The sequence below is a fragment of the Misgurnus anguillicaudatus genome, chromosome 22 (genome assembly GCF_027580225.2).
Source record: "Misgurnus anguillicaudatus chromosome 22, ASM2758022v2, whole genome shotgun sequence".
In the NCBI taxonomy this organism is placed as follows: domain Eukaryota; kingdom Metazoa; phylum Chordata; class Actinopteri; order Cypriniformes; family Cobitidae; genus Misgurnus; species Misgurnus anguillicaudatus.
In genome coordinates, this window is record NC_073358.2 from 53,532,913 (window position 1) to 53,559,998 (window position 27,086).

At 38.5% G+C, this 27,086-nt stretch overlaps 1 protein-coding gene across 1 annotated transcript in view; it reads left to right on the plus strand.

The window, feature by feature from the left end:
• trabd2a (TraB domain containing 2A) overlaps nt 1-27,086 on the plus strand; it is a 33,227-nt gene that overhangs the window by 2,415 nt on the left and 3,726 nt on the right. The window contains exons 3-5 of the mRNA XM_055198068.2: nt 13,060-13,206; nt 13,300-13,474; nt 23,923-24,013. Coding sequence (XP_055054043.2) covers nt 13,060-13,206; nt 13,300-13,474; nt 23,923-24,013 — 413 coding nt within the window. The remainder of the gene's footprint in view (nt 1-13,059; nt 13,207-13,299; nt 13,475-23,922; nt 24,014-27,086) is intronic.

Consider the following 27,086-nt stretch of genomic DNA (forward strand, 5'->3'; position numbering starts at 1 on the left):
TCTGGAAATGAATGAAAGTTGTGTTCTTCACATTGACCGCCTCATAATATTTAATGAAGTCTCATCTGCTAAGATTGTGATGAATGAGAAACACACAAGGTGGCCTCCTCTGGTTATGGTAAAAACAAAGAATAATAATAATAAACTAGTAATACTCAACTAATGAATAGTTCAGAGGTAAATGACAGTGAGGTTTTTCATTAATAAATGTATACGACCCTATAGTCAATGTGTCAGTATGTGAGAGTTAAGCTTAATTATCAGTGTTAGAGGTAACACATTACAAGTAACCTACATTACGTAATAATATTACTTTTCTGAAATAACGAGTAAAGTAACACATTACTCTTTAAATGTACACATTAATATTTGAGTTACTTTTAAAAAAAAGTAATGCAAGTTACTATTTTAGTTTAGGGTTTAGTTTTTATTGAATTAAACTAAACATAGTCACATTATGCACTCTATGCGTACACGCCTGTGTGGGAACAGTTTGAGTCAGAAACCGAGATGGCAGGGCAGAGCTCGACATATTTGTGAAGAAATATGCAATTTCTGAATGCAGAACTTTTCAGTCATAAAAACACCTGCAAGGCCTGAAAGAGATCAAGCCTCAGCCAAGAAAAAGTAACGCAAAAGAAAAGTAAAAAGTAACATAAGTATTACTTTCCATGAAAAGTAACTAAGTAACGCAATTAGTTACTTTTTTTGGGAGTAACTTAATATTGTAATGGCTGCATTACTTTTAAAAGTAACTTTCCCCAACACAATTAATTATAATAAAATTACAACATGATTGTCAGGGTTTGGGACAGAGGACAAGAGAACCCAAGCGCAGACGATATCGGGGAGTGAACATGGAACATTTATTACATCAGACATGAAACAAAGAGCCCACGAGGGGGCAAAACTACATCAAACATGATTATACAATACACTGACACAACTTGATTAACAAGAATAAAAAAACTAAATTGAATGAACAACAAGAACAGCATAACATGACACATGTGAACACAATGAACCAGAACAAGACAAGAGACGAGAGGAGATTAAATAGGGGAACGAAACGAGGGCAACACAGGTGAGAGGGATAACCAATAATGAATAATTAACAAGGAGAACAAGGGGGCGGGCACTAGGAACGAGACACATGACCCAATACAGAAGGCCATGAGCCTCCACATAAAACAAGAGACTGTCAGAACCCTGCCATCACAATAAAACAAATATAAAACAAGACTCTTATGGCAGAGTCCTGACAATGATTGCTTTCATATTTTAGATTTTAATACTATGTATCACACTGCTGTAGCTTCTACAGTAAACTGCTGTCATTTTTAAAGCTAAATCTGGTAAAATCCAAAGATGATTATCTGGTGGTGAATTCAGGTAATGGATTTTTAAGTGTATTAGAGCTGCATGTGCAGGAGCTGAAAGCATCTTGAGATGTTGTGCTTAAATCTCATCAGATCTGTAACAATGAATGTGGCTGTGATCAGAGTCCATTGGGTTTTTACAGCAGACCTGATGGTGATCTGATTGACTTATCACACAAAACATTCCTCAGACTTTTAGATTGGAATTCCTGATTTGGAATCTGTTGTGATGGATGTCGATCACTACATGCAGAAGGCCAGGTGCCATCTCTGTGATAAATGTGTGTGTGTGTGTGTGTGTGTGTGTGTGTGTGTGTTTTATTGAAAAGTTTTAAGATTTCTAAATGTATTTGTCAGGATTAGTTAGTATTTGACCAGGGTTGATTTTATGCTAAGGAGACTTGTTTTAAATGTGTGTAGAGAGTCTGACAGTAGATGAGTGTTGTATGCAGAATCAGATCAGACATCTTTGACATCAAACTTCACTTCAGATGTGATTCAGTTTAATACTCAGCCTCAAATACAATCTGTTTTTTGTGCAAACACAGAAAGTGACTCTATGTGCATGTGGTAAATAACAAAACAGAAAACTGATAAGACAAACAGATAATAAATACAGTGTATTTGTGTGTAAAGAATGAGGGGTTATTTAGAGTAATGCATACATGTTTAACAGTAGGTAATCCAATTAATAGATACATTTAGATAAATTCATACGGTTAGAATAGAGGAAGGAAGAAAAAAAAAAATATATATATATATAAGGGGGGAGGTAGCACAAACAGAGGGGTTGAAAGATGAGGAAAATACATACGCCACAAGCACCTAACCCTTGTGTGTTTTGAGGTATTGGGGACAGATGTGGCACCGGGCCCAAGGAGCAGCCCCTCATGGTCCCACCGGGCAGTTCCCACCTCAGGCCACCGCTTCCGCGTCAGGCCTAAACTGTTTTGTTTGGATAATGATAAATGAAAACCTCTAATGTGTGGTGCATTTAAAAAAATGGACATTATTTATAGGACTTTGTGGTATTAAACATAACTTCAAGTCTTTGAGAAAATAATCTTGGGATTTAAAAAACTCCCAATAATAACTGACAGATTTGCATTACTGTGTTTGTTTCTTACATGAAGTTTTAAGGAATATTTCACTTTCATGAAAAAATCCTGATCATTTCCTCACCTCCATGTCATCCAAGATGTTTATGTCTTTCTTTCTTTATTCAATCAAGAAAAAATGAAGTTTTTTAAGGGAAATCATTCCAAGATTTTTCTCCATCCAGTGGACTTTAGTGGACAGTTTACAGTTTCATGCAGTTTATGCAGCTTCAAAGACGATCCCAACCGAGACATAAGAATCTTATCCAGCAAAACCATCCTCATTTTTACCAAAGAAATAAGTACTTTAAACCACTGTAGACTTCTCATCTAGCAGAGATTTATAAATGTAATGATTGTTAGGACTCGTTGAAGGTGTTAACTATGTTTAAAGCAGAACTGTATCAGACAATAAGCAGCATTTCTCATCATGAAAATCACCGCTGTGACATCTCTCATTCTTACAGTTTACATACATTTCTGAAACATTCATTTATTTTGCTGCCTTTGTTTTTGGTGGTGAACTGACTTCAGTAGTAAGATTTCAGAGTTGATGTGTGTTTATTTCCAGATGAAGTGCTGGTGTCAGACGTGTTTATTACTCGTGTAATAAGAGTCATCATTACTCTCAGATTTACTCTGCGGGAGAAGATTTCTTTACACTTACACCACAGCTGTAACACGCTAGAAAAACATCTCAGTGTCCTGGAACAGGTGTTTCCAATTAGTTTCTTTACCAACTCTCATGTAGAAAACTTTATTGGGAATTTGGCACACACATGAGTGTTTTAACTTCATCCAGCCAGACCACTCAAAGTCTGCCTGCTTGAATTAATTGTCTGAACTAAAGCTGGAAATTCTTACATTTTCTCTGTATGATTTATGTCTGTATGGTTTTGCCACAAAAATGAGACCGACATGACGAGGGCATAACTCACCAGGAGCGAGGAAAACAGTGCTGTAGTGTGTTCTGCTGGTGCCGTTCTGTGTTGTAGTGAAGTCAGAGTGGCAGTCGTAGTTGTAGTGACATCACAGCGGCAGTCGTCGTTGTAGTGACATCACAGCGGCAGTCGTCGTTGTAGTGACATCACAGCGGCAGTCGTCGTTGTAGTGACATCACAGCGGCAGTTGTCGTTGTAGTGACATCACGGCGGCAGTCGTTGTTGTAGTGATGTCACGGTGGGAGTTGTTGTTGTAGTGACATCACAGCGGCAGTCGTCGTTGTAGTGACATCACAGCGGCAGTCGTCGTTGTAGTGACATCACAGCGGCAGTCGTCGTTGTAGTGACATCACAGCGGCAGTCGTCGTTGTAGTGACATCACAGCGGCAGTCGTCGTTGTAGAGACATCACAGTGTCAGTTGTTGTTGTAGTGACATCACAGCGGCAGTCGGCGTTGTAGAGACATCACAGTGTCAGTTGTTGTTGTAGTGACATCACAGCGGCAGTCGTCGTTGTAGAGACATCACAGTGTCAGTTGTTGTTGTAGTGACATCACAGCGGCAGTCGTTGTTGTAGTGACATCACAGCGGCAGTCGTTGTTGTACTGACATCACAGCGGCAGTTGTTGTTGTAGTGACATCACAGTGGCGGTCGTCGTTGTAGTGACATCACGGCGGCGGTCGTCGTTGTAGTGATGTCACGGTGACAGACGTTGTTCTATTGACATTTTAGCGACAGTTATGGTTGTAGTGACGTCACAGCAGGAGGGGTTACTACCGACCACTGCTGTGACATCAATGAAACACCCACTGTGGTGCTGTGATGTCACCGTAACACTGCCCCAACGATCTGACATCACAGCACCACAGTGGGTGTTTCATTGATGTCACAGCAGTGGTTGGTAGTAATATCACAGAAGTGGTGAGTCTTAATATCTCAGTAGTGTGAAAAAAAGGAACTTTGTGTCACACAAGTTTTTTAATACACATCTGTCTAACCCCAACCCATCCCTCAAGTGCTGGATTACATTACTGCTGTTTACTAAACACACCCATATCACATCCATCACATTACTCCGGTGGTATCCAAATACATATCTGTATTCTAGATTAATCCACAGACAGGGTTTGGCCTGAGGCGTCTCTCTCTCTCTCTCTCTCTCAGAAACTTGTTCCTGATTTTAACACCCAGATGGAAGGGCTTCCCATCTCCAATATCCCTGATCTGCCTTAAGTCTGTCGGATAGGAAGAAAAAAAGAGAGTAGGAAAAAAGCTATCGTCTCTCTTACCTGTTACTCTGAAGTGAATCACGTGTTATATTTCTTTATTAGCTGTCAGTAATCTTAACATTATTATTACTATTTGACTGTAAAACCCTTCTCTAAAGAGGTTTAAATCTTTAAATGGATTTAATGTTTGCCCTTCAGTGTTTCAAACATAAACTGAATCAGCACTGATCTACGGTCAGATGACACTTTAAACCCTCTCATGTGCTTTATTATATGATGATTATATTGTGGTGGCTCTTATATCAGGGATTTGTTGTGATTGTTGGTAATTTTCATGAACTCATTTAAAACTTTCATGAGTTTGTTTCTCTGCTTCTCTATAGTCATTTCTGTCTTATATGTTTTCCCCATTAAATTGTAGACCTAACTTTAAGTTTAGGACAATAGAGAGAGAGAGAGAGAGAGAGAGAGAGAAAGAGAGAGAGAGAGAGATACTTCAACTTTAATACTGTGCTCCCACAATCCACCCTGAGATCATAATGCATTTCTTCTATTAGGACTTTTAATTTGTTGATATCTTCACTGTGTTTTCACAACTTGAGATGAACTAAACTCTAAATAGTTTGAATGGAAATCTCATCTAAATAAATGAATCTGAATGATATGAAACTATACAAGATAGCATCACATAGTGACTGAGAGAAAGATCATAAAGTCTGATGTATGGCTTGTTTACTGAAGGGTTTGTCAGGCACTAATCTTTAGGTGAAACACTATGAAGTTTGTGTGTGTTCAGGACATTTCTTCAACGTACAGTCCTTATGCAATCTTTCTGTCACGCTGATGTCCACAGCACGCCGTCCCAGGCGCTCGCATGACTGCACGTGTAGCACATGAAAGACGCTCCTGTCAAAATCCCTTTTCCGCTGCCGGTCACTCGGATCCGAGACCTTTGATGTTTCTCTGGCTGAATTGAAGAAGGAGAAGCGAGATCGCTCTTGACGCATTGTTGCACCGCCGTTCTTGTCTTGTATTTTAGCATGTGAAAGCTCATTCGCTCCCCCGCCTCCTCCCTAAAGCCGTCGGCCTGTGCTGCCCGTATTGTTTACTTTGTGTCCTGCCAGAAGAGAATTTCACTCAGTCGGATGAAACGGCCGAGTTTTCAGGGTCATTTATGCCCAAAGAGTGTTTGTCTTTGGGGTTGGGGGTCTTTGTGTGTCTCCACTCGCTGACCTCATAAAAACAACACAAAAACTCCTGACAAACCCCAAACCTCCACCCCACGCATCAAAGCTCATTCGTTTGCTTGCTTTCCTCTTTACTTTATATCAGCGACACCTCACTGGACTACATTTATGTTTGGCATGATCTTAAAAAACAAACTCTTTATTTTAAGATGGATGGTCAGGTGACTACATATGAATTTCTTTATAAAACTAAAATGTCAATCTAAGTTTATGTTTGGTGTGTGTTAAGATATAATTATGTCAGGAGGATAAAGTATAGATAAAGCTGTGATCTGCACACACATGATTGGTTGTGATCTTTCTTTAAAACTTTTATTTGTGTTATTTTACTCTGATATGTGAACAGACGCTCAGTGTTTGACTGCTGCTCATTCAGTCTGTTGGTTTGTTTGTTTGAAACATTTTTTTCTTAGCTCATGTTTTATTTTTCGACTTTACTCACCCATAATCATCCTTATGTGGATTTATTCAGAGATCCCCAGTCTTGTGTGTTGAATGAGTTGTATCTCGGTGTCTATCTTGTAGTTTTCTAGTGTGTAGATAAACCCACGTGTGAACCACATCTCATGTGTGATTTAATGGGCCCTATTTTATAGGGGTGGGAATCGCTTGGACCCTCGTGAATCGATCCAGAATCGATTCTTAGGGTCCCCATTCGATTCAGAATCGATTCTTGAAGGACTTATCATTACGTCACATTTGCTCTCAAAGCCAGGTTTGTGCTTTTGCTACTAGTCTCTGAACTGTCATATACTGTTACTGTACTTTAATGCAACTAAGGGATAAATAATGTCATTATTATATACATATATGTCCTGTTTCTGTTGTAAGACATTAAAACCAGTAAAAATAGTAATTCAACGTAACATATTAATTCTATATGTTAACCGTCATTAACTTCCACGAACTGATGTGCGTCTAGCATCGTCATTATACACAGTGATCGCCAGTATTACTGTATTTATATAATGCAGCGCATCCAGCGACTGAATAACAAACTATGTGCATATTTTTACAGAAGTATATTCATGTTATATCTAAACAGCGGATGGTTTAGGGAAACGCTATAAGCACAGTCAGAAGAGTCATGCGCTGTTTCTCCCTGCCGCTCACTCAACAGAGAAAAGGCAGAGAAAGACTATCCCAAAGTGTTTCTTGTTTTCTTGCAGTTTAGAATGAGTCAAACAGGGCTGTTCTAGATTTTATTTCTTTCTCTTCTGCTCTTGTAAGCTCCACTATGCGCTCGTGCAGTGCGCGCTCTCTCAAGTTGTCTGTGTGTAGCACCGCTCCCCCAGTTCAGTTCCGCCTTTTGGTTCTGATAACGTATTTTGTAAACAAACATTTAAGAATCTATTCTTGACATTTGTGAATCGATTCAGAATCGGCCCACGTCCGAATCGCGATTCATCTAAGAATCGATTTTTTTTGTCTCACCCCTACTATTTTAACAATCTTAAGCGCATGGTCTAAAGCACACGGCACACAGTCTGGGCGTGTCAGAATCCACTTTTGCTAATTTAACAATGGGAAAAACGGTCTGAAAGGGTTGTTCCTATTCTCGTAATGAGTAATGGCTGTGTTTTGTGCGTAACATGCAATAAACCAATGACAGTCTCATCTCCCATCCCCTTTAAAAGCCAGTTGTGCTGGTGCCATGCCGATTTCCTATTTAGATTGCAGAATGAATTTGTAAACTGAAAAACTAAGTGAGGAAGAAGAAGACCACCAGTTTAAGATTGATATTAAAAATGGCGTTGTTTTCATTTGTATTGAAATTATTATTTTTGTATTAAACCATTTTAAAAGTTGTTTTCTTTCAGTCATGGAAGTAAAATTGGCAGGCTTTTAATTGCTGTAAATGTATGGATAGCCTACATGATCAGTGTTATCTCAAAAAAGTCATTTTTTGAAAATAAAAGGTTTGTACTCTAATAATACTTTATTTGTAAAAACAGGAGATAAACAATGTGATGCTAAACGTGAAAATGACAACTGTGCCAATGTCACGCATTGTGCCGGGTGTATGATAGGGCCCAAAGTCTTTAGGGTTATTATTATTTTTTTAAATGTAACCTTTATTTAACCAGGTAGAAACTCACGGAGATTAAAAATCTCATTCACAGGTTCACCTGGCCAAGATGAGCAGCAGTACAATTAATTCAGTTACAAACGTATTACACGGCTCTCTAAAATGCTGAATTCTGATTAGCCAGTCACAAAATTTTAAGGTTCGTTCTTTTCAGATAACTACCGCTCAAAACTAATAACACACACAGTAACCCGGATGCTACAAATCATTTTGACAGGTAGAGTTTAATTTTACACAAAATTTAATATAAATACGTCTTTTAATAACATGGCATTATATTTACAAATGATTAAACCAAATAGTGTGTTTGTGACATCTGAATGTCTTATCTTAAAACCAAAAAGTAAACGGGTTTTTCTCACGGAAGGTCTGCATTCATTAAAAATGGGCAAATAAAATATTTCAAATCAATATTTAATGTTCCTTACCTTACTTATGAGGTAAATAGCCATGTAATAAATGGGATAATGTTACATTATGTAGGGACATGACGATTTTTTTGTGTCAGACCCCAACACCCGAATGTTTGAACTGAAGAAACAAAGACAGACATCTCTGTTGATCTTCATTCAGCTGTGACTTTCTCACAAGTTTTACTCTTGGTTGATGTGCTGTGTGACATGTATGTGAGCGACAGATGCTTTTAAACTGACTTTTTCCCATTCTTATAGTTTTATAATCTCATATTGAATTGAGATAGTTTGTTAATAGCAAGTAATCACATCACACAGGACCTAAATGAAACCATATTATTTATGCACCACTTTGATATTTTTATTTGCTCTGACTAATATTAAGTTCTTAAAAACATGACAGCAGGGCTAAAACAGTGCTGCTACATACTGATTGGCTGAGACAGCTAACGTAGGCCGGATGAAGCTGTCAATCAAAGCGCTGCTAAACTGATTCTGTCAGACAGAATAAATATTTACCTGTGGCCAAACACCAAGATAAACTTCAGGCATGTAAGATAAATGCAGATGGCTTGTCAGACTGAGTGAACGGCCAAAACCAAACCAGCCGTCCAACATCAACTAAATGACTGACTTTCCTTTATAAAGAGACTCCTACATGTCTGCTAGCACTTCAATATATCACAACATTTCACTCTTTGTTTCTCATCTAATACTCTGAAACGTTACAATATTCACAACAAAACAGAGACATACTATACATAATAATAATAATCTCTTCATGTGTGTCTCTCACTGTATAGCTGAATGATTTTTCTGCTGTTGGAATGAAGGCGATGACTTCTGAAGACACACTATAAGATAAACTCATGATCATTCATCTTTTGTTAAACACACTCAAGAGTGTCAGACATCATAAAGAAATGAGTCAGTGTCTTTACTGATGGTTAGTTAGTGTTGAGTTGATCTGGAGATACAGTTCTGACATCAGGGTTAAACATGGTTTACATGGACAGGGTCAACTACCATGATGTTTTGACATAGTAACACATGCTGATGCTCCGTCCACAAACTCTTATCTGCATGTGACTTATATGGTGGATTTATCTTAAATAGATGACAACAGAATATACAGATCTAAGTTGGTTTTGCTGGTGAAGCAAGCTGGTCTAGCTGTGTTTTGGTCACTTTTTAAGCTGGTCTAGCTGAACTTAGCTGGTCAGGCTGGAAGACCAGCACACTCACCAGCTTAAACCAGCTTCTGCCACCTTAAACCAGCTACCAGCTTATGCTGGTCTTAGCTGGAATTTTCTTCTTCTTCCTTTATTTCTTTACGCCATTCCAGCATCTACGGCTATATTCACGGTGAGAACAAGTTAATCCATACACAAGTTTTATTCAGACAAGTTGATCCATACACAGGTTGGGGGAGGGACAATTTGGCATCTCCAATCTGCCTAACTTGCATTATTTTGGCCTGTGGGAGGAAACCGGAGTACCCGGAGTAAACCCACGCTGACACGGAGAACATGCAAACTCCAGACAGAAAGGCCACATGACCTAACCGGGGCTAGCTGGAATTTTCAGTAGGGTGGGACTTGAGCCTTTGAACGTGAGGTGAGTGAAAATCCTGTGCAGTGTTGTGTAAAATCTAAACTTTTACCCTCTGAATTTGCCCAGTTAATCCATCATTATTAGAATCACAGAAGAAATAACTGAAGACATGAGAGAGAGGTCAGGTCACAGGTCTTGAAGTCGTTCAGGTCCTTCCTTTTTTCTTTAGAAATTTCAACCTAGTTTTACTCTATTGAAGGTTTGATGAAAAGTCCGACTGGGCATTATGGGAAGTTTACACCTTATCAGAGTCCATTGACAAATGTTACAGCTGGAGGGAATGTAAGGGTCGATGATGTCACCGGTGGTCCAGAGCTTTGCTGTGTTTTTAAGTGCTGTGAAAACAGACGACTGATGATGTCATGAGAATTGAGGTTAACGTCTTTAACGGCTGCCCATTAGCACAGAAGTGAGAAGTCGTCCATCACTCCTAACACTGACAGACACATGACCATCAATACAACTTTCTTCCTCCATTATTTCACATTACATTTATGCATTTGGCAGATGCTTTTATCCAAAGCGCATTACAAGGTTTACATGTTTTTTCTCAGTATGTTTAAACCCATGACCTTTTGTGCTGTCAACGCAATCCTCTACCACTGAGCTATACAGGAGCACATTTCTCAGGTTCAAGATTCAAATATTGGCATGAAGTAGTCAAGTCTTTCTGTATCTGTTTGTCATGGATTTCAATTTTGATAACATCAGTGTTTTCTCTCTCTTTCTACTACTACTATTACTACTACTACTACTACAACTAGTATTAGTAATGCAACAGGGTCATTTCCATCACAAAGCAGAATTATTGACTTTCATAGGGCGTCAGTGCTTTGATATAAACTCAGATTGGTTGGTACGTGTGAAAGTGTCCACTGACCCTCAGAATGAACACAACAGAGGAGACACAGAATTCGTTCAGCCCCGGTTCTTCTCTCTCGCTTTCCTGCTTCTTTCTTTCTTTCTTTCTTTCTTCCCACCGTGCTATAATTTAATGGGCTGAAAGGCTTTGTAGCTGCTGGGGGAGCTGCGTTGTTAAAATGCTGAAGCAGATGGAAGAAGGGCTTTGTGTGGCAGAGTTTGAAGGCTAGCAGGGTGGCGATAGGCTAAGTTCAGCCGTATAAAGCCGCTACGCTTTCATATGCAGAACAGCGGCTTTGATGAGGGCCGGATGAAAGCGCGGGACGCCACCGGACCGACGGAGCCCTTTGTCCCAGACAAGAAGGCATCTGCTGGGCTTTGCCCTCGACTCTCACACGAGCCCCCAAAACAATGATGGACGGGGCCAGAGAGTGTCATCGCAGCTGATGAGAAGAGTGTGTGTTTGTGTTTGTAGTCATGTGTGTGTGTGTGAGTTATGTGAATAAACACAGATGAATTTCATGGTACCTTCTTGAAGCAGAAAGTAAAGAACTAGAAGTGATAATAAAGAGATCTCTCATGCTGCTGTTTGAGAACAGACTGTGAGAAGCATCAGATTCATACCTGTCAACCCTCCTGTTTCTCTCGGGATTCTCCCATATTTTAACATTCATTCCGCTATCTTTCCCTTTAAATATTTTCCTGCATTTTTTATCTTTCTTTAAAAAATCCCACTGGACGTATTTAATATGTTTGTTACATTTGCTGTCAGGAAAGCAGGTATCAGTATTGGCTGTAACAGAACTCTCAAACGAAACCCACCAATAAAACAAGAAGCAGCAGCATCCATTCCTGAAGAAGAAGGATGCAGAGCGCAAAGTTTACTTATACAAAATACAGACCCCACCGACACGCGGACACATCCGCCCACTGCTCGGGTACACAAACTCACACATTTGGACGTGCACGTGACGTGGCTGTATGTAGTGCATCCTTTGTAACACTTCTGTTTGTGCTTTACTGTCATGTAAAATCAATGACACTGGTCAAGTTTATAAATACCCTCCTTTGAAGGTGTTAAGGATTTCAGCGTCTGCGTCTTATGTGTATAACAAGTGCTTTTCAGACTCAGGAGAGCCACACAACAAATAAAAAAGGTATCCCTCATCTATTATTTTAGTGGTTAGAGGTTTTTTAAACTGTGGGTCAGGATCATCTAGTGGATTGCATAAAGTCACTTGGTGGTTGTAGTGAATGACTCAAAAAGAGTTTTGTCCTATTAATGACAATTAATGGCAATGGTTTTGATGTCAGGTGAGATTGCAATTAAAATGACATTTAATTCATACATTGAAAAGACACATTTCATTTTGTATTTAAACGTATTTTTCTGAATATTTCTATATACAATATTTTGGTGGGTCCTAAGATAAATTATACCTGTGTTGGTGGGCCGTGGAATAAGGGATGTTGGGGTTGGAAAGTGTCCCTTATTTTAAAATCCCAGATTTAAAAATATTCAAATTAGAGCCTTTCTGAAGTATTTTTTTTACTGATGATTAGAACAAACCCATAATGCTGAGTACACACCAAAAGATTTTTTGCTCCTTTAGTGTGTGGTGTACAATGATGTGTCAAAGACAGCACACCACACACAAACGGATTTTCAACCAGAGTCTCGACTGTGAACACAGGAAATCTTGCAAAATCTCGCAAGACTTCAGAATAAGCATGGCGGACGATATGCAGGAAGAAATGTTAATGATAGTGTTTAGAATTATTTTCACAGAAAATTCAAGGGAAAAAAAGGTTTGTGTAAAGTCCTGGAGACTGCAGGAACATGAGCTGTACAAGTTCACTTTGCATCAATTTCATGTTGTGCTGCATCATGACCACTTCCATCAGTGCACTTTCTGATTGGATATTGTTTCGTTTCACGTGATAATCTCAAGAGGGTGCACACATTTGTCCTTGGGGGTTCCCCCCACACATCAGGATTTCTGATCGTAAATATTAATATTAGGCTGTTAGCCTGATCAAATGAGCAAGTGAATAAAGGTCCATTGATTTCTATTAAAAAAAGAAACCTGAGCCTTGTTTTGAGCAAGCATCTATAACAGCTTTGTAAAGACCCACAATGCACTGTGTCCTGCTGATGTAGATATAATGAAGATGCTGCTGTGTTTCAGGTGATATTCGCACTGAATCAGACACTACTACAACAGGAAAGTCTTCGAGCTGGAAGTTTACAGTTACCGTACACGACCGAAGACCTGATCAAGCACTACAACTGTGGAGATCTGAACTCTATTGTGTTTAACCGCGACACATCACAGGTATCAGACACACATCCAGAGACTGATCATCACACACACACACACACATCATAAGTTTTTAACTTTCATTTATTTCTGGTTATTTGACTTCAGGTTCCAAACTTCAACAATGTTACTCTGCCAGCCAGTGAGCAGTTGACGGCTCAGGAGATCGACAGTTACTTCAGACACGAGCTCATCTATAAACGTAATGAGAGGATGGGGAGACGCGTGAAAGCCCTGCTAGAGGAACATCCAGACAAGAGCTTCTTCTTTGCATTTGGAGCAGGTCAGTTCTCCTTTAGATGCTTTTTGTCTTTGACACGCTTGAGCTTTCGGGTCAGCTGGTCGTCTTCTGGTTACAGCAACCATCCGTACATTCGTGCTTAAACTGAAACGTAAAATTCTAGCTAGTTTGTAACTAATCTGTACTAATCCTTTTGCACCACATCTTCTTAAGGCAGAACAAAGCTAGCAGGTCATAAAGTTTAAAGTAAAAATCGTGTTAAAATTGCATTAATTACAGTTTATCTTTGATTCAATTAATTTGCTAATAAGTGAAGTTACACTTCAGGTGTGCGTTATATTTTTTTATCTACATACACCGAGGGTCTCCTTACATGGAAGTCGCCATTTTATGCTGCCATTTTTCTACAGAAGCCCTTAAAGGACATTTTTTCACCAAGTTGTCACTGACGAAGACATGTTTGTCCGGTGACGGCTACCGTAGACTTAGTGAGCCTTTGACTAAGTCGTTGGTTGCAATTCACAACCTCACCACTAGATGCCACTAAAATTTACACACTGCACCTTTAAAGGCGGGGTGCATGATTTTTGAATAACACTTTGGAAAAGGGAGTCGGGCCGAGTACCAAAACACATTTGTAGCCAATCAGCAGTAAGGGGCGTGTCAATATCGTCGACTGGGTTACGTATGTGTGGGGCGGGTCTATCAAAAGAAGTTCCAGATTCTATTGGGGTAGGGGTGTGTTTGTTTAGATGATTTAAAATGTCAATATTGGCTTTCAGAGATCATGGACCCCGCCTTTAAGATATGTTGTTTATATGTATAGATTAAAGTCTGTGGAGTAAAACAAGTCCGTCTGCTATTTTATTCTAACCATTCCTCCTGATCAGGTGGCTTTTGCTAATATTTAGTTTGTACGTATATTTCGTGACCTTACTGTGTCAAACGCTCAGTTTATGGCCTCGGTGTGGACATCTGAGAGTTAAGATTACAGACGTCTCATAGACATTAAGGGTGCGTCTCATTTCTCTGTCTTACCCCTTCACCTCGGTTTTGCGCGTTCATGTGAGGCGAAGTGGTGTCTCAATTCTCAGTTTGATCAAGGGGTAGGGCCAAGGCGTATACATAGCCCTTGAAACGAAGTGTGATAATGACCACACTTGAAAGAGAGGGGTAAACGTTAACGTAGGAATATCTCAGGAGAGCCGGCATCAAGACGTTTTATTGATGAACGTCGAAATGTCAAGGAGTCGCAAAAATGAAAGTAGCGTTATTTTCTGCCGTTTAATTTAGATTATATTATGACACACATATTTTATGACAGTTTTAATAAAATGTTCAAGCGGTTTTAATTGTAATGTTTTGTTTTGAATCATTAGTTAAGGCGCTAGCTAGCAGCTTAGTTATGCGCTATTTGTGGAGCTCCGCTCAGGCAATCGATACCACAACCTGAGACAACGGCATCTTCTTTGTTTGTCAACGCTTGTCTGTTTACATAGCAGCCGGTTAGCGGCAAGGGAAGGTGACGCAAACGGTAATCGAGTGGTGTCTCATTTTTTAGACGAACGATCTGTCTTACCCCTTTCCCCTTTACTCGGTTTCGAGGGGCAAGGGGAAGACAAAGACAAAGGGGAAGGGGTAAGACAGAGAAATGAGATTGGCCCTAAATAAGATTATAGTCTCACTATGTCTGCTAGTCATCTCTGTTCATTGAAGAAACTTTTACATTTTTACTCTACGAATATCAAAAATTTGGCAAAGCAGCACTCTTTTCTTGGTTATTAGATGATTTTCTTGGTTTTATTGTTATTTTTTTTGGTTTCGATGAAGTACGCCTTCAGTTTCTTAAGCTTTTCTATGAAAAGAAGCCTCACTGTCCTCTAACAGGCAGTATTTATATTTCAATTCATTTCAATTTTATTCATAAAGCAGCTTTACGTGAAATAGAAAGAAAGAAAAGACAAAAGCATGGCAGTTTTAAAATATAGTTTAGGATGGAGAACATGAAGTTCAAATGGATTTCATTATATTTATTTCATATCAGTCTGTGAGAAGATGATGTTTTCAGGATTAGATTATAGATGAACTTGAACTGTTATCTAAACAGGTTGAATAATTGATGGTTAATTAAGGTAGTTGTTCTTAGTTAGTACATAGATTGCAGTTGTTTAAACAAAGCAGCTAGCACATATTCTGATTAAATGTTCCTTAAAAGAACGAGTGTTTTTCATAATAAAAGTATCTGACAAATACGTAAAGCACAAAGTTTATTCAGCATGTTGTTCATTGTGTAGTGTTTGATGTTTAAAGGGTTAAAGAGTTTGGTTAGTGCACTACATGAGCGCGGTCATTGATAAGATTAGGAGCGAGCGAGTGTTACTCAGGGTTAAAACAACAAGGAATGTTTGTGAGACACTGTTTGTGAATTAGCATACCATTGTGTTTGATTACAGGTCATGAGCACAGATCCCAGGTCAGTTAGGAATGACAGGAATTCAGCGCTGACAAACATTCAGCTTTAATCTGGTTTGAGGCTTCACAGCTTCATCTTTAGTCATGATTGTTGTATTTCATTCTGATTGGTCAGTTTGTGTGTTGTGTGTTGTGTGTGTGTGTGTGTGTGTGTTGTGGTACAGGAGTTTAAGCAGATTTTCACAGTCTGTTGAGTTTAGTGACTACAGGAAGTCTGTTGAGTGAAAGCAGAGATGCAGTGAATGACTGCTGCGCTGCACACTAACAAGGGCTTCATTTCATGCGCTGCTCCTCGGGGGATTTCTGTATAATACAGCACATAGAGAGAGAGAGAGAGAGAGAGAGAGAGAACGCTGTAAGACTGCAGTGCTGTTATTAGTTTTTTTAAGTTGAAGTGCTAATAACTGATTGTCTTTTTCTAATGAAATGATTTGTCAGTGACAGGTGGATGATGACAACATGAAATATTTAAGGAATAATTGACTTTGCTCTATTGTGTTATTAGAAAATACCGTAATGAACACCCAATGTTGTAATTATACTTTAGGTGTGTGTTATTTTTAAAGGACCGGAGTCAATTCTTCTTACACCACAGTTATTACACAGACATTTACTCTGGTGGTTATTTTAAGACATTTGACAGGTCAGGTGTGTGTTTATAGAAAAATAATCAACACCTGTGGAAGATTTGTCAACCAATCAGAATAAAGCATTCAACAGACCCGTGGTATAAGATCTGATTATAAACGGTGTAAATCTAATGAGAACTGAATTTCTTTAGATTTTTATTTCTTCAGATTTTTGTATAAATGGCCTGCATGTCTCAGGTTGAAGTTAATCAAGTTGACAGTTTTTCAAGACATTGAAACTTTGTAGTAGCATGAATTTGAATGAACTATTTTGATGTCAGAGAGAAGCAGACCTATGCATTTACTTTCCAAATTGTTTTGTTTTTATACTGAAAATGTGCATCTGGTAAAGTTAAGTATGAGATGTGTTGTCAGACTAATATGTGGGATGTATTTTGTGTTGTCATTTATTATATTTGTCTGTGATTACTGGCTGTACACACACACACACACACACACACACACACAGAAACTGGTTATCAAGTTTTAACCTTAAGAACATTTTTGATTTGCTCAGCATTAGAAACCTTACACACCGAGTCTGATGTTTATTAATGAATCTGTTGCAGTACATTTTTATAAAACCTTACAAACTGGAGTCTTCGTTACGTTAGGACTCTTCACAATGAATGGATGAAGGACATTAGAAACAAGCTGTTTAGCTATCTTGAGCACAAAACTGTGTAATCTTTGGTACCTGAAGGTCGCAGGTTTGAGTCTCACTGCCAGCAGGTTAAGAAAAACCTTCACCACAGTTGCTTTTGCTGCTCAGGTGTGTGTGTGTGTGTGTTCAATATTCACTGAGATTATGATTAAATGCAGAAGAAAACATCCACACATCCATAAATGAAGAAAATTAAAAAGTACATTTTAATCTGTCTTTATATTTCATCTCTTTGTTTTACGCAGTTTGTGCTGCGAGACGATGTGGATCAACTATACTGGATTTCAGTGTTGGCTTGTACGGTGTTTCTGAACTATAATTTAGGAGTCGGTGTGCAAAGATCTTTCTTTGGTCCTTTAACTCATCTATAGACCCCTAAACCAGCAGTGAGTCTGTCATCACGAGCAGCTGTTTAAATGATGGGCACACGCCTGTTTAGTCCTGCTGGGATTTATCGCTGTATGAATGACTGTGAACCTGTTTATGAGCACAGACCAGAAAGAAGTGTGCTGTGAAAACACTCAACAGTGTAAAGCTGATGACACAGAGCTGAAAATATACTTAAATGATCCCTGTTACTGTCTGTCTGTCTGTCTGCAGCTCAGTGGTTATTTCTTCATTACATACTTCATCTTGGTTTAACTGCACAAACCTAAAATTTACTATCAGGATCTTAATGCAGCTGATCGTTCATACAGCAGAAGGAATGAATAAGTGCACAGAAAAACATTTCCCAGACAGTGCTTTAAATGTTTCCCACATATTGACAATATTAATCCATTCAACTACATGCAGTCTTTGCCTTTCTCATATGTAACTCTAGAAGTGAGATCACGTGACCTGCGAACTTTGACCTCACATGACCCAGAGCTGTAGATCACGCACCTGGAACACGGTTTTATGTTTTTGCCCTGAGCTAAACCAGAGTTTATTAAAAGACAGGAAGGCATCACATATCCATCACATATTAGCAGATCACTGATGAATAGAGACGACTGCGTCAAGTCCCAGAATTCTCTGCTTCAGGAATAAAAGCACCGGATGATCGGGTTTGCCTTGCAGGATCAGGCTTTAAAAAAATATGACAATAATATTCTTTTAATCACTTTTTTGATACTGTGGCTGTAGGCTGTACACCAACACACGCACACACACGCACGCACACACGCACGCATGCACACACACACACACACACGACAGGGTTTTCAGTAATATGTGAGCTACAGTAAATGTGTTATGGTTTATATAAACTGATGTTGGTTTGGTGTCAGTGTCAGACATGAAGTACGTGTGGGCCAAAGATAAATCACCAGAACATTCACAAACAAATATTAACCCAGATTAAACTTTTAAACAATAACTTAATAATGAATGTGTGGTTCTGGCATTGTGTTCAGCATTTCATAGTCAAGTTTATCCTTCATATCACACTGACATCACAAAACCAGTAATAATGTGTACTACTGACTTGAAAGGAAAGTCTGTCTGTCTGTCTGTCATGTGTTTCTGTTGATAAAGTTTATTTGATCAGTAAGCAGTTATAGATTCTGTTAAATGCGCTTTTATGTTTCATTATAATTCAAGGATTGCGCAGGTTTTTATAGGCAAGCGTGGAGCGGATCTTTTTGGTATATATTATTATTACTTTCAGATGATCATTTTTGTGTAGTTTTTGGTGTAGTAATATTTTGTGTAGCTACAAACCTAATGTTCCCATAAAGAGCAAATCTTTGTTTCCTGTAAATCTGCTTGTTTGTGACCGTGTTATATTATAACACTCTGAAATCTTTCAGTAGAATATTTAAGCAATAAATCTTATGAGAAATCTCATTCAAGGTTGTTGTTTAGTTCAAATTCTCTGTGAACAGAAAGTCGCGATCAACTTTACTGCCATATTGTGACGTATTTCCAATTGAATTTCACATGAGGAAAATAGTGGTCATGGCTTTTGTTTTCCTCTGTGAATAGACCCCTTTACAGCGGACGTGATTAAATAGCCTGCGCGCGCATCTTGTCAACAGAAGTGTTGTTATTTCGCAGTGGTTCTAAATGTGTTAGGAACTCAGAAAGTTTATTAAAACGGTTTCCCAGCATCAAAATGTCTGGTTGTTGGCTTTGGTTGCACTAATATAATATACTAATATACATATCGTCGCTGTCTGATGAAAACCACGTATGTCCATTTTGCAGATTTTTAGATTTTTCGACGGATTGAATGTCCAGGTTCATTTCCATATACAGTATGTGTCACATACCTAAATGGCCAATGAAAAGTTGTAAAATCATGTCATCTGATTTTCACGTATATCCATTTGGTGTCAAAGCTGTCAATCATGCCGTGTATCTCCCGCCTGTGAAGCGTCTCGCCGGTCTCGTAAAGTTTCATTGAAGCTCAGCACTGGATATAGCCGAATAAACATAGCCTGGTGAGACAATGACTTTCCTTCATCGAGGTAAACGTTCCCCCTGACGCCAGACGTATGTCTAGGAGTGACTAAATTATGGTAGGACTGTGCAAACAAAGTATCTGTCTAGCATAGTGTTATTTATGCTGGGGACATCCCACCGCTTTTTGAAGGCGTTTGGTCAAAATGTTCTGAAAAATCAAGCGATGCTTAAGACTGGTTTTGTGGTCTAGTGTCACATATGTTGCGTTGTATGCTTATGGTGTGTTTTCTTTGTACATATGTAATGAAATTCATTGTAATCATTTATTAAACGGGCTGCTGTTTTCTACGGTATGGTGCTTTGGCATTGTTCGGTTGAGCTGGTGTTGCAGGGACTGTTACATGTGTGATGTGTGCATTTGACATTGTTGAGCGTTTATAAATTTATGCTGAGTATTTTCTTGTTGTTTATAGGGTTGTGCCGATAGACGATAGTATCGTGTATCGACGATCTTCAGCCATATCGCCAATGGCAGGCTTTCATGGCGATAGTCAAGACGATAGTTGGCGAATGGTTATTATTATTATCATCATAGTTTTATATTAACACCGACAATGCATGTTTTTCCTCACATGAGGGTTTGTGGGCTTCACTTTACGCGGAGAGCTTGTAAAGAGAGAATTCCTTCTTGCACGTACCTGCACTTTATGCGCGCGTCTTGGTCTCCTTCTACCACTAAATCCAGCGCGCCGCGTCATGAGCAGCTGCGCTTCTCTCTGTCTCACGTGAAAGCGCTCTCGCGTCTGTCCGAAGTCTAAACATAAACTAAAGTAGTAATCCTTATTTGTTCAGTTTAATGCGTTTCATGCGAGCTGATGCAAACTTTACTTTTTGTTTAAAATATGACCCGCTGCATATTAGCGCCTCTCTCTCACTCTCGCGTACGTTCAGAGAGCTGCGCTCTGTCCGAAGTCAGATCACTAGGTATTAATCCTGTTTATTATATGCATTTCAATGAGTTGTAGCAACACGTCCCTCGTGTTTAATATATGATTGTGTTTAAAATATGATCGCGTTTCGCTGGACCGATGCGTTTAAAAAGTCTCATCTGAGAGCACCACTGCTTGACACGTGTAGTCTTCTGCAACAGCACTAAATAAATGCATTGAATTGTTTGTATGTGCGCGCACGTGTGTGTGCGTGCGCAGATGCATGTTTTTACAGTTATTAAGTAATCATGATAGGGTTTTAATGACGCGCTCGCTTTAATGGCATCAGTTTTAAAAAGGTTGCGGTCATGGCGGTGTTACGGTCTTGTTTTTTTTGTCCACCCATCAAGTGACTTGTTATAATGAGTAAAAATTAACAAATAAAAAAAGAGTAAACTACTGCCACGCCCCCCGATAATATAGTGTATCGCCGATCTCACCGGCTGACGATAGGACGATCTGAAAATAGGGCATATCGCCCAACACTAGTTGTTGACTGGCCTACGCTATGCCCATTTTTGATGCGCCATTATTCAATATTTTTCCCATCCTGCAGTAATGTTTTTTATCTGATCTTTTGTCCCCACCACTTTTCAGCACAAACGACGCCCCTGCTGTGTAGCATTACCATGTCAGTGTATTGATTCATTGTCCCTTCATAGCTTGCAAGAGACATTTAATACACTTATAATTAATATTAAATAAAGTACGCGTATTTAACTAAGACGTAGGCTATTTAATAAACTGAGCGTATTCATCTGTCAATATGAAACGCGACTTGGGCATTCTAATTAATGATCGGAAGAACGCGTATCGACCACAGTTACTGTAAAATATGCACATATGTCCATTTAAACTCAATTTTGGTCAAATGTGGATTATATCATTACACTGGCAAGAACATGGTTACATGTCAAGATGCCGTACCAAGTATGACAACGCTACATTTAACTGCTTTTGATATACGGTGTTTTTTTCACTTCCTGAAAAGTAACTGTTTTGGACATACGTGAGTTTCATCGGGCAGCGACGATATATATGTATCTGGCAACTTTATATTTGGTCATCTGCTAACATCTTCTATCCACTCCACTATAGTACACAGATCTGATAACTGTGTTGAAAAAGTTGATAAAGTCTGAAAAAATAACTTTCTCTGTCTGTGTTGCTTCACTGCTGATTCTTGCTATACTTCTGTTGCAAAACTGCGCGCGCATACGCTGCCATATCATCATTGTGTACAAACAGTAAAAGGGTCTATTGATTGGATTTAGAAAAGTAGGCGTTCCATTTAGAAATGGAACTCACACAGACTGACAGTTGGAGAGGGGCGGGGTTAATGGATGCTCCGCCCAAGACATCTAGCTGACATCATCAAAGAATGTTCACCACAACTCTGTGAATGTACATTTTCAGATTTTGATTAATGACCCAGACTAATAAATAGTTTATAAAGAAAACTGCAGTATTTCATTAAAACACAAGAATAGTCATTTTTGATTTCATGTGGACTTAAAAAGTTACAGTAGTTTCTCACCATCATTTTCTGTGAGTTTTCATGCTGAATGAATGGATGTAAAGCCATTAAGGAGATTAAACGTTCTGCCGCTCATATACCGCTGTAAAAATCCCAAAGTATTTTAAAAACACTGTGAACTTGTTTGATTGTATCCAGGTCTATTCAAAGTGTTTTTGACAATGTCTGACATGATCAATTTTAAATTCCTTGAGACTGAAATTTGCTACGCTACAGGAATGAGGAAATGACTTCAGATTTGGACATGAGGAGTATTAATGGACGCATAGCCGAACACTAAAATAACACTGCAGAGATTTTCTTTGGCTTTAACTTTACACAGCGTTTACCTCCAGCAGCATGTCTAATAAGCCAAGATGAAAAAAAATAACATACGACACATGCCAAGATTCAATATTCCAACAACAACAATCATTACATACACTTAAGGTCTTGTTTGTGTCCTCAGAGGCTCTTTGAATTGGGTTGAAATAAATAATATTTTATCGTTCACTTGATAAGTTTTCTTTTTCACATGGAAATGAAACTCAGTATACGGCTTTTTATAAAAATCTTTTTTTTAAGTTCTTTGGTCTGGTTTTACTGGGCTGATGTTTTCCCTTATGACTGCCATTATTGATGAGAACAGATGTCCCTGATCTCAGGTCAGTTTAAGGTTGTTATAGGAGCCAGTCTGTCCAGGCTGTGAAATATCAAAGCTCAAGCACTCAGACATGGGCGAGTCTGCACATTTTCAACATAATTACCGTGTTTACTCAGTCTTACTCCAAGTTTTACCTCAGGCTCTGCTGGAATTTAGCTACTAATAGTCATCATCATTTTATTGCGGTGTTAAACACATCTGATTGCGTTTCATGTTGTTGTGTTATCTGAATCTTAATCTGACAGATGATGATGTGAAATCTCCTCTAATAAGGGTTGTGCTTACTTTGGTCTGTGGAAACATCATTTTATTGTGTTATTGTAATGTATTGTTATTGCATTGTGTTAATTATGTGTTATTGTATTTTTGACTCAAAGTTGATGCAGAGCACCATTGCTGAAAAGCTAGTTAACCTAGTCAAACTTTGTCGACAAGCATGAGCATCTGTTGTGAGGTTAGCAGTCGTGTTGTGTGTCGGTAGGTCTGTGTAATGCAGATATCTACACAAACATCTGCAGCAGTGTTGCAGTTTATTTATTCAGCTCAACTGCTGGAATATAAATATTACGCTGCATGGAAAAGAAACCGTGTGCCATTTGCTCTAATAATTGAAGTGAAAGCTGAAGGACACAGGCGGCTTTCTGGACGAGGGGTCTGTGGAGCGTTGCCACCTGACAGCATGAATACTTTCAGTATTAAACGTCGGGTCCACGGCCCCCTTACGAAAACAAGAGCGGCCGCGCTAAAAGCCCGAGCTGAGGAAGTTTTGAATAAAAGCTTTTAGGCGGTTAGCAGCTCTTATCTCAGTCACATCTATCAGCACTCCAGGCGCTCACCGTGAGACGGGCGTCCATTAGACGTCTCTATGTTTTGAAGATTGACTTTGGCATGTGGTCAACGGCTCAGTTTTAGTCACAGATCAATATGACCATTCAGACGGACTCTAGTGAGCGAGTCTGTACCACCTGCTCTTACACGACGACTCTGATAGATTCAGATTTCATATTCAGGTTATAGTCAGACATCATGTGATCCTGTAGATCAATGATAGAGGATTGGCTTTGATTCCTAGGAAAGACAGACACACTAACAAGTGTGTGTTTGTGTGTGTGTGTTACAGACAGATTGACTGACACTAGATTAGAGATTGACGCTGTTTGTGTTGCAGGTCATTTTCTGGGGAACAACACGGTGATCGATGTTCTTCGCAGTCAAGGTTATGAGGTTGAGCACACACCTGCAGGACTGCCACTCCACAGGTAACCGACAACACAAACACACAAACATCACAACATGCCACAGTGAAATCTTGCTGTTTAAATCCAACTGTGTGTATAGAGCTGGGTGATTATTCAATATTATTTGAATAATAGATCATTTGTGCAAAACCTAACTTACACACATTACACTTGTGTAAAGAGAGAGGATTGGACGATCAATTAGTCCACAAAAACACAAATCATCAATCTGTAAAATGTAGACTTACATTTAGAGACAATTTAATCTTAGAAAAATAAGGACTTGATGTAGAATATTAGAGGAAAAGTTTTTGGGTTTTTTGAGCATTGATTGTTCCCATCATGTTTTATATAAGTTGTTTTATGAAAGTTGAGGTTTGCTGAACGTTGGGTTCTGGATGTTTTGGTTGCCAGTAAAACCAAATACAAACCACTTTAAAGATTACAACACCTCCTTCTTTTCACTTCATGTTTTTGGACTAAACATTTTGAATGTTACCAAATATATGAAGAGTTTGGTTCCAAAACGCAATAAATCCATTTTGACAAATTTCGGTAAAAACGTGTTTTCTATACCAAGAAAGTGACAAGATGAAAACCAGTATTTTCTGTTACAAACTTTCACATAGCATCTTTAGGTTATAAAAACATAAAAAATTCAAATCCATAACTTGATTTTCAAAGATTTATTATAAAAACGAATTCTTTTTTCCACAAAATGCAATAAATCCATGACAGTTTTTTATTTCAAAATGCTATAAATCTATTAAATCAATGTATAAATGTGCATTCATCTTTACCATTTTATATTTATTTAGTTGACTAGTGGTATACAATGATTAAAAAATAAACATTAATGGCATTAACCAAAACACTTACTTTGTTATATTAAGAACACAATGTTTTAGCATGAGAAGCTTGATGCTGTCTGGAGAACAAGCAACCGAGTGCCTCTCGCGGAAATTATTAGCTGTTGATGGCTTACGTTTCTTTCCCGTCACAGAAAACCATCACAGGTTTGGCAATGCTATTAAAGTATTATTTTGTTTTGTTTGTTGATCACGAAGTACAAAGTAGATGAGGAAAACTAGGACTCCGTGTACTCAGCGCGCCGCCATGTTTGTTTACATTGCGTGAATGGTCCGCTGTAATATCAGAAATGGACCCATTGCGTTCCGTAAAAATGGAGCAGTGGCGTTTGTCGCATTTTGGGAAAAAAGGGAGAAAAGATGACAGAATATCACGGCGGGTATTGGATTTTGCGTAAAATTAATTATTTACTTTTAACTACTGACCTGATATAATACTGATTTTGGCAGTAACTCATTTTTTTCAAAAATGGCGTTTATTGCGTTTTGGAACCAAACTCTTCATATATATTTTTTTTTTGGTTGGGGCAAGAGAAAATCACCTTTACTGTTTTTTTTTTAATTTCTATAACTTCCCATTTCACTTTTAAATTGGCACTTTATACTTTTTTACTTTCACTTGCACAATTTTTACGCAACCCAGATGCAAATGCTTTGGCAACCCTAATGTACAGTTGTCAGGCCAATGAAGCAGACTTACAGTGAGAGAGAGAGTTGTGAAGATATCAACTTTTAGGAATATCACCAATGCCTACATGTGTATGATTATTAGATGAGCTCTGATTGGTTGTCATGGTATGACATCATAAGGCATTGTTACAGTTGTTCTGCATTCATGTGAGTTTGCCTGCACATGATAATAATTGTGTATATAAAAGGTAGATGACTGGAGCTTCATGATTTTAATTCTTTAAAGCTTTAAAATGTAAATTGATGATGTGTAAATAAGTGGATCACGTGAAAGATGATTTCATGTTACGTTTGGAGTATTTATGACCTTTAGAGAAACGGGTTGAGTTTGAGCTGTGAGGTCTGACACTGAACTGACAGACTCCAGATGGGTGTAAAGTTTGTCCAACGCTTCAGCTTGAGCTCATAATGAACTGCAGAAGGTCCTGCGTTCAGAATGAAGCTTTTGTCTGGAGGTCGTATGAGCCTCACAGCACCACAAATATGACACTTTTTCTGTGTAGATGTGAGATCTCATACTGAACATAATGTTAAAGGAATAGTCAATTTTCTTAAAAGAAATCCAGATAATTTACTCACCACCATGTCATCCAAAATGTTGATGTCTTTCTTTGTTCAGTCAAGAGGAAATTATGTTTTTTGAGGAAAACATTGCAGGATTTTTCTCATTTTAATGGACTTTAATGGACACCAACACTTAACACTTAACTCAACACGTAACAGTTTTTTCAATAGAGTTTCAAAGGACTATAATCGATCCCAAACAAGGCATAAGGGTCTTATCTAGCGAAACTATTGTCATTTTTGACAAGAAAAATTACAAATATGCTCTTTTAAACCACAACTTTTCATCTAGGTCCGGTCCAGCGCGACCTAACGTAAATGCGTAGTGACGTAGGGAGGTCACGTATTACATAAATAAAACGCACATTTGCGGACCATTTTAAACAATAAACTGACACAAAGACATTAATTAGTATCAGTTGACATACAACAACGTCGGGACGGTCCTCTTTCTCAACACATGTTAACACTGGGGCGGAGTTTCGCGTTCGTCTTCTGTGACCTCTTGACGTCATGACGTATTGTGTGGGGTCACGCTGGCGCATCACGACCGGATCTAGACGAGAAGTTGCGCTTTAAAAGTGGATATTTGTTATTTTTCTTGTTAAAAATGTAAATCGTTTTGCTAGATAAGACCCTTATGCTTCGTTTGGGATTGTTTATAGTCATTTAAAATCCTGTTGAAAAAAACTGTTAAGTGTTGAGTTAAGTATTAAGTGTTGGTGTCCATTAAAGTCCATTAAAATGAGAAAAATCCTGCAATGTTTTCCTCAAAAAACATAATTTCTTCTCGACTGATCAAAGAATGACATCAACATTTTGGATGACATTGTGGTGAGTAAATTATCTGTATTTTTCTTTTAAGAAAATGGAATATTCCTTTAAGTCTTCAGTCATTCGTTCTGCTTCGGCTGTGTGTGGTACTAACTTTGTACAGAAGTTTAACACAACATGAAGAAAGTGAGCTTTGA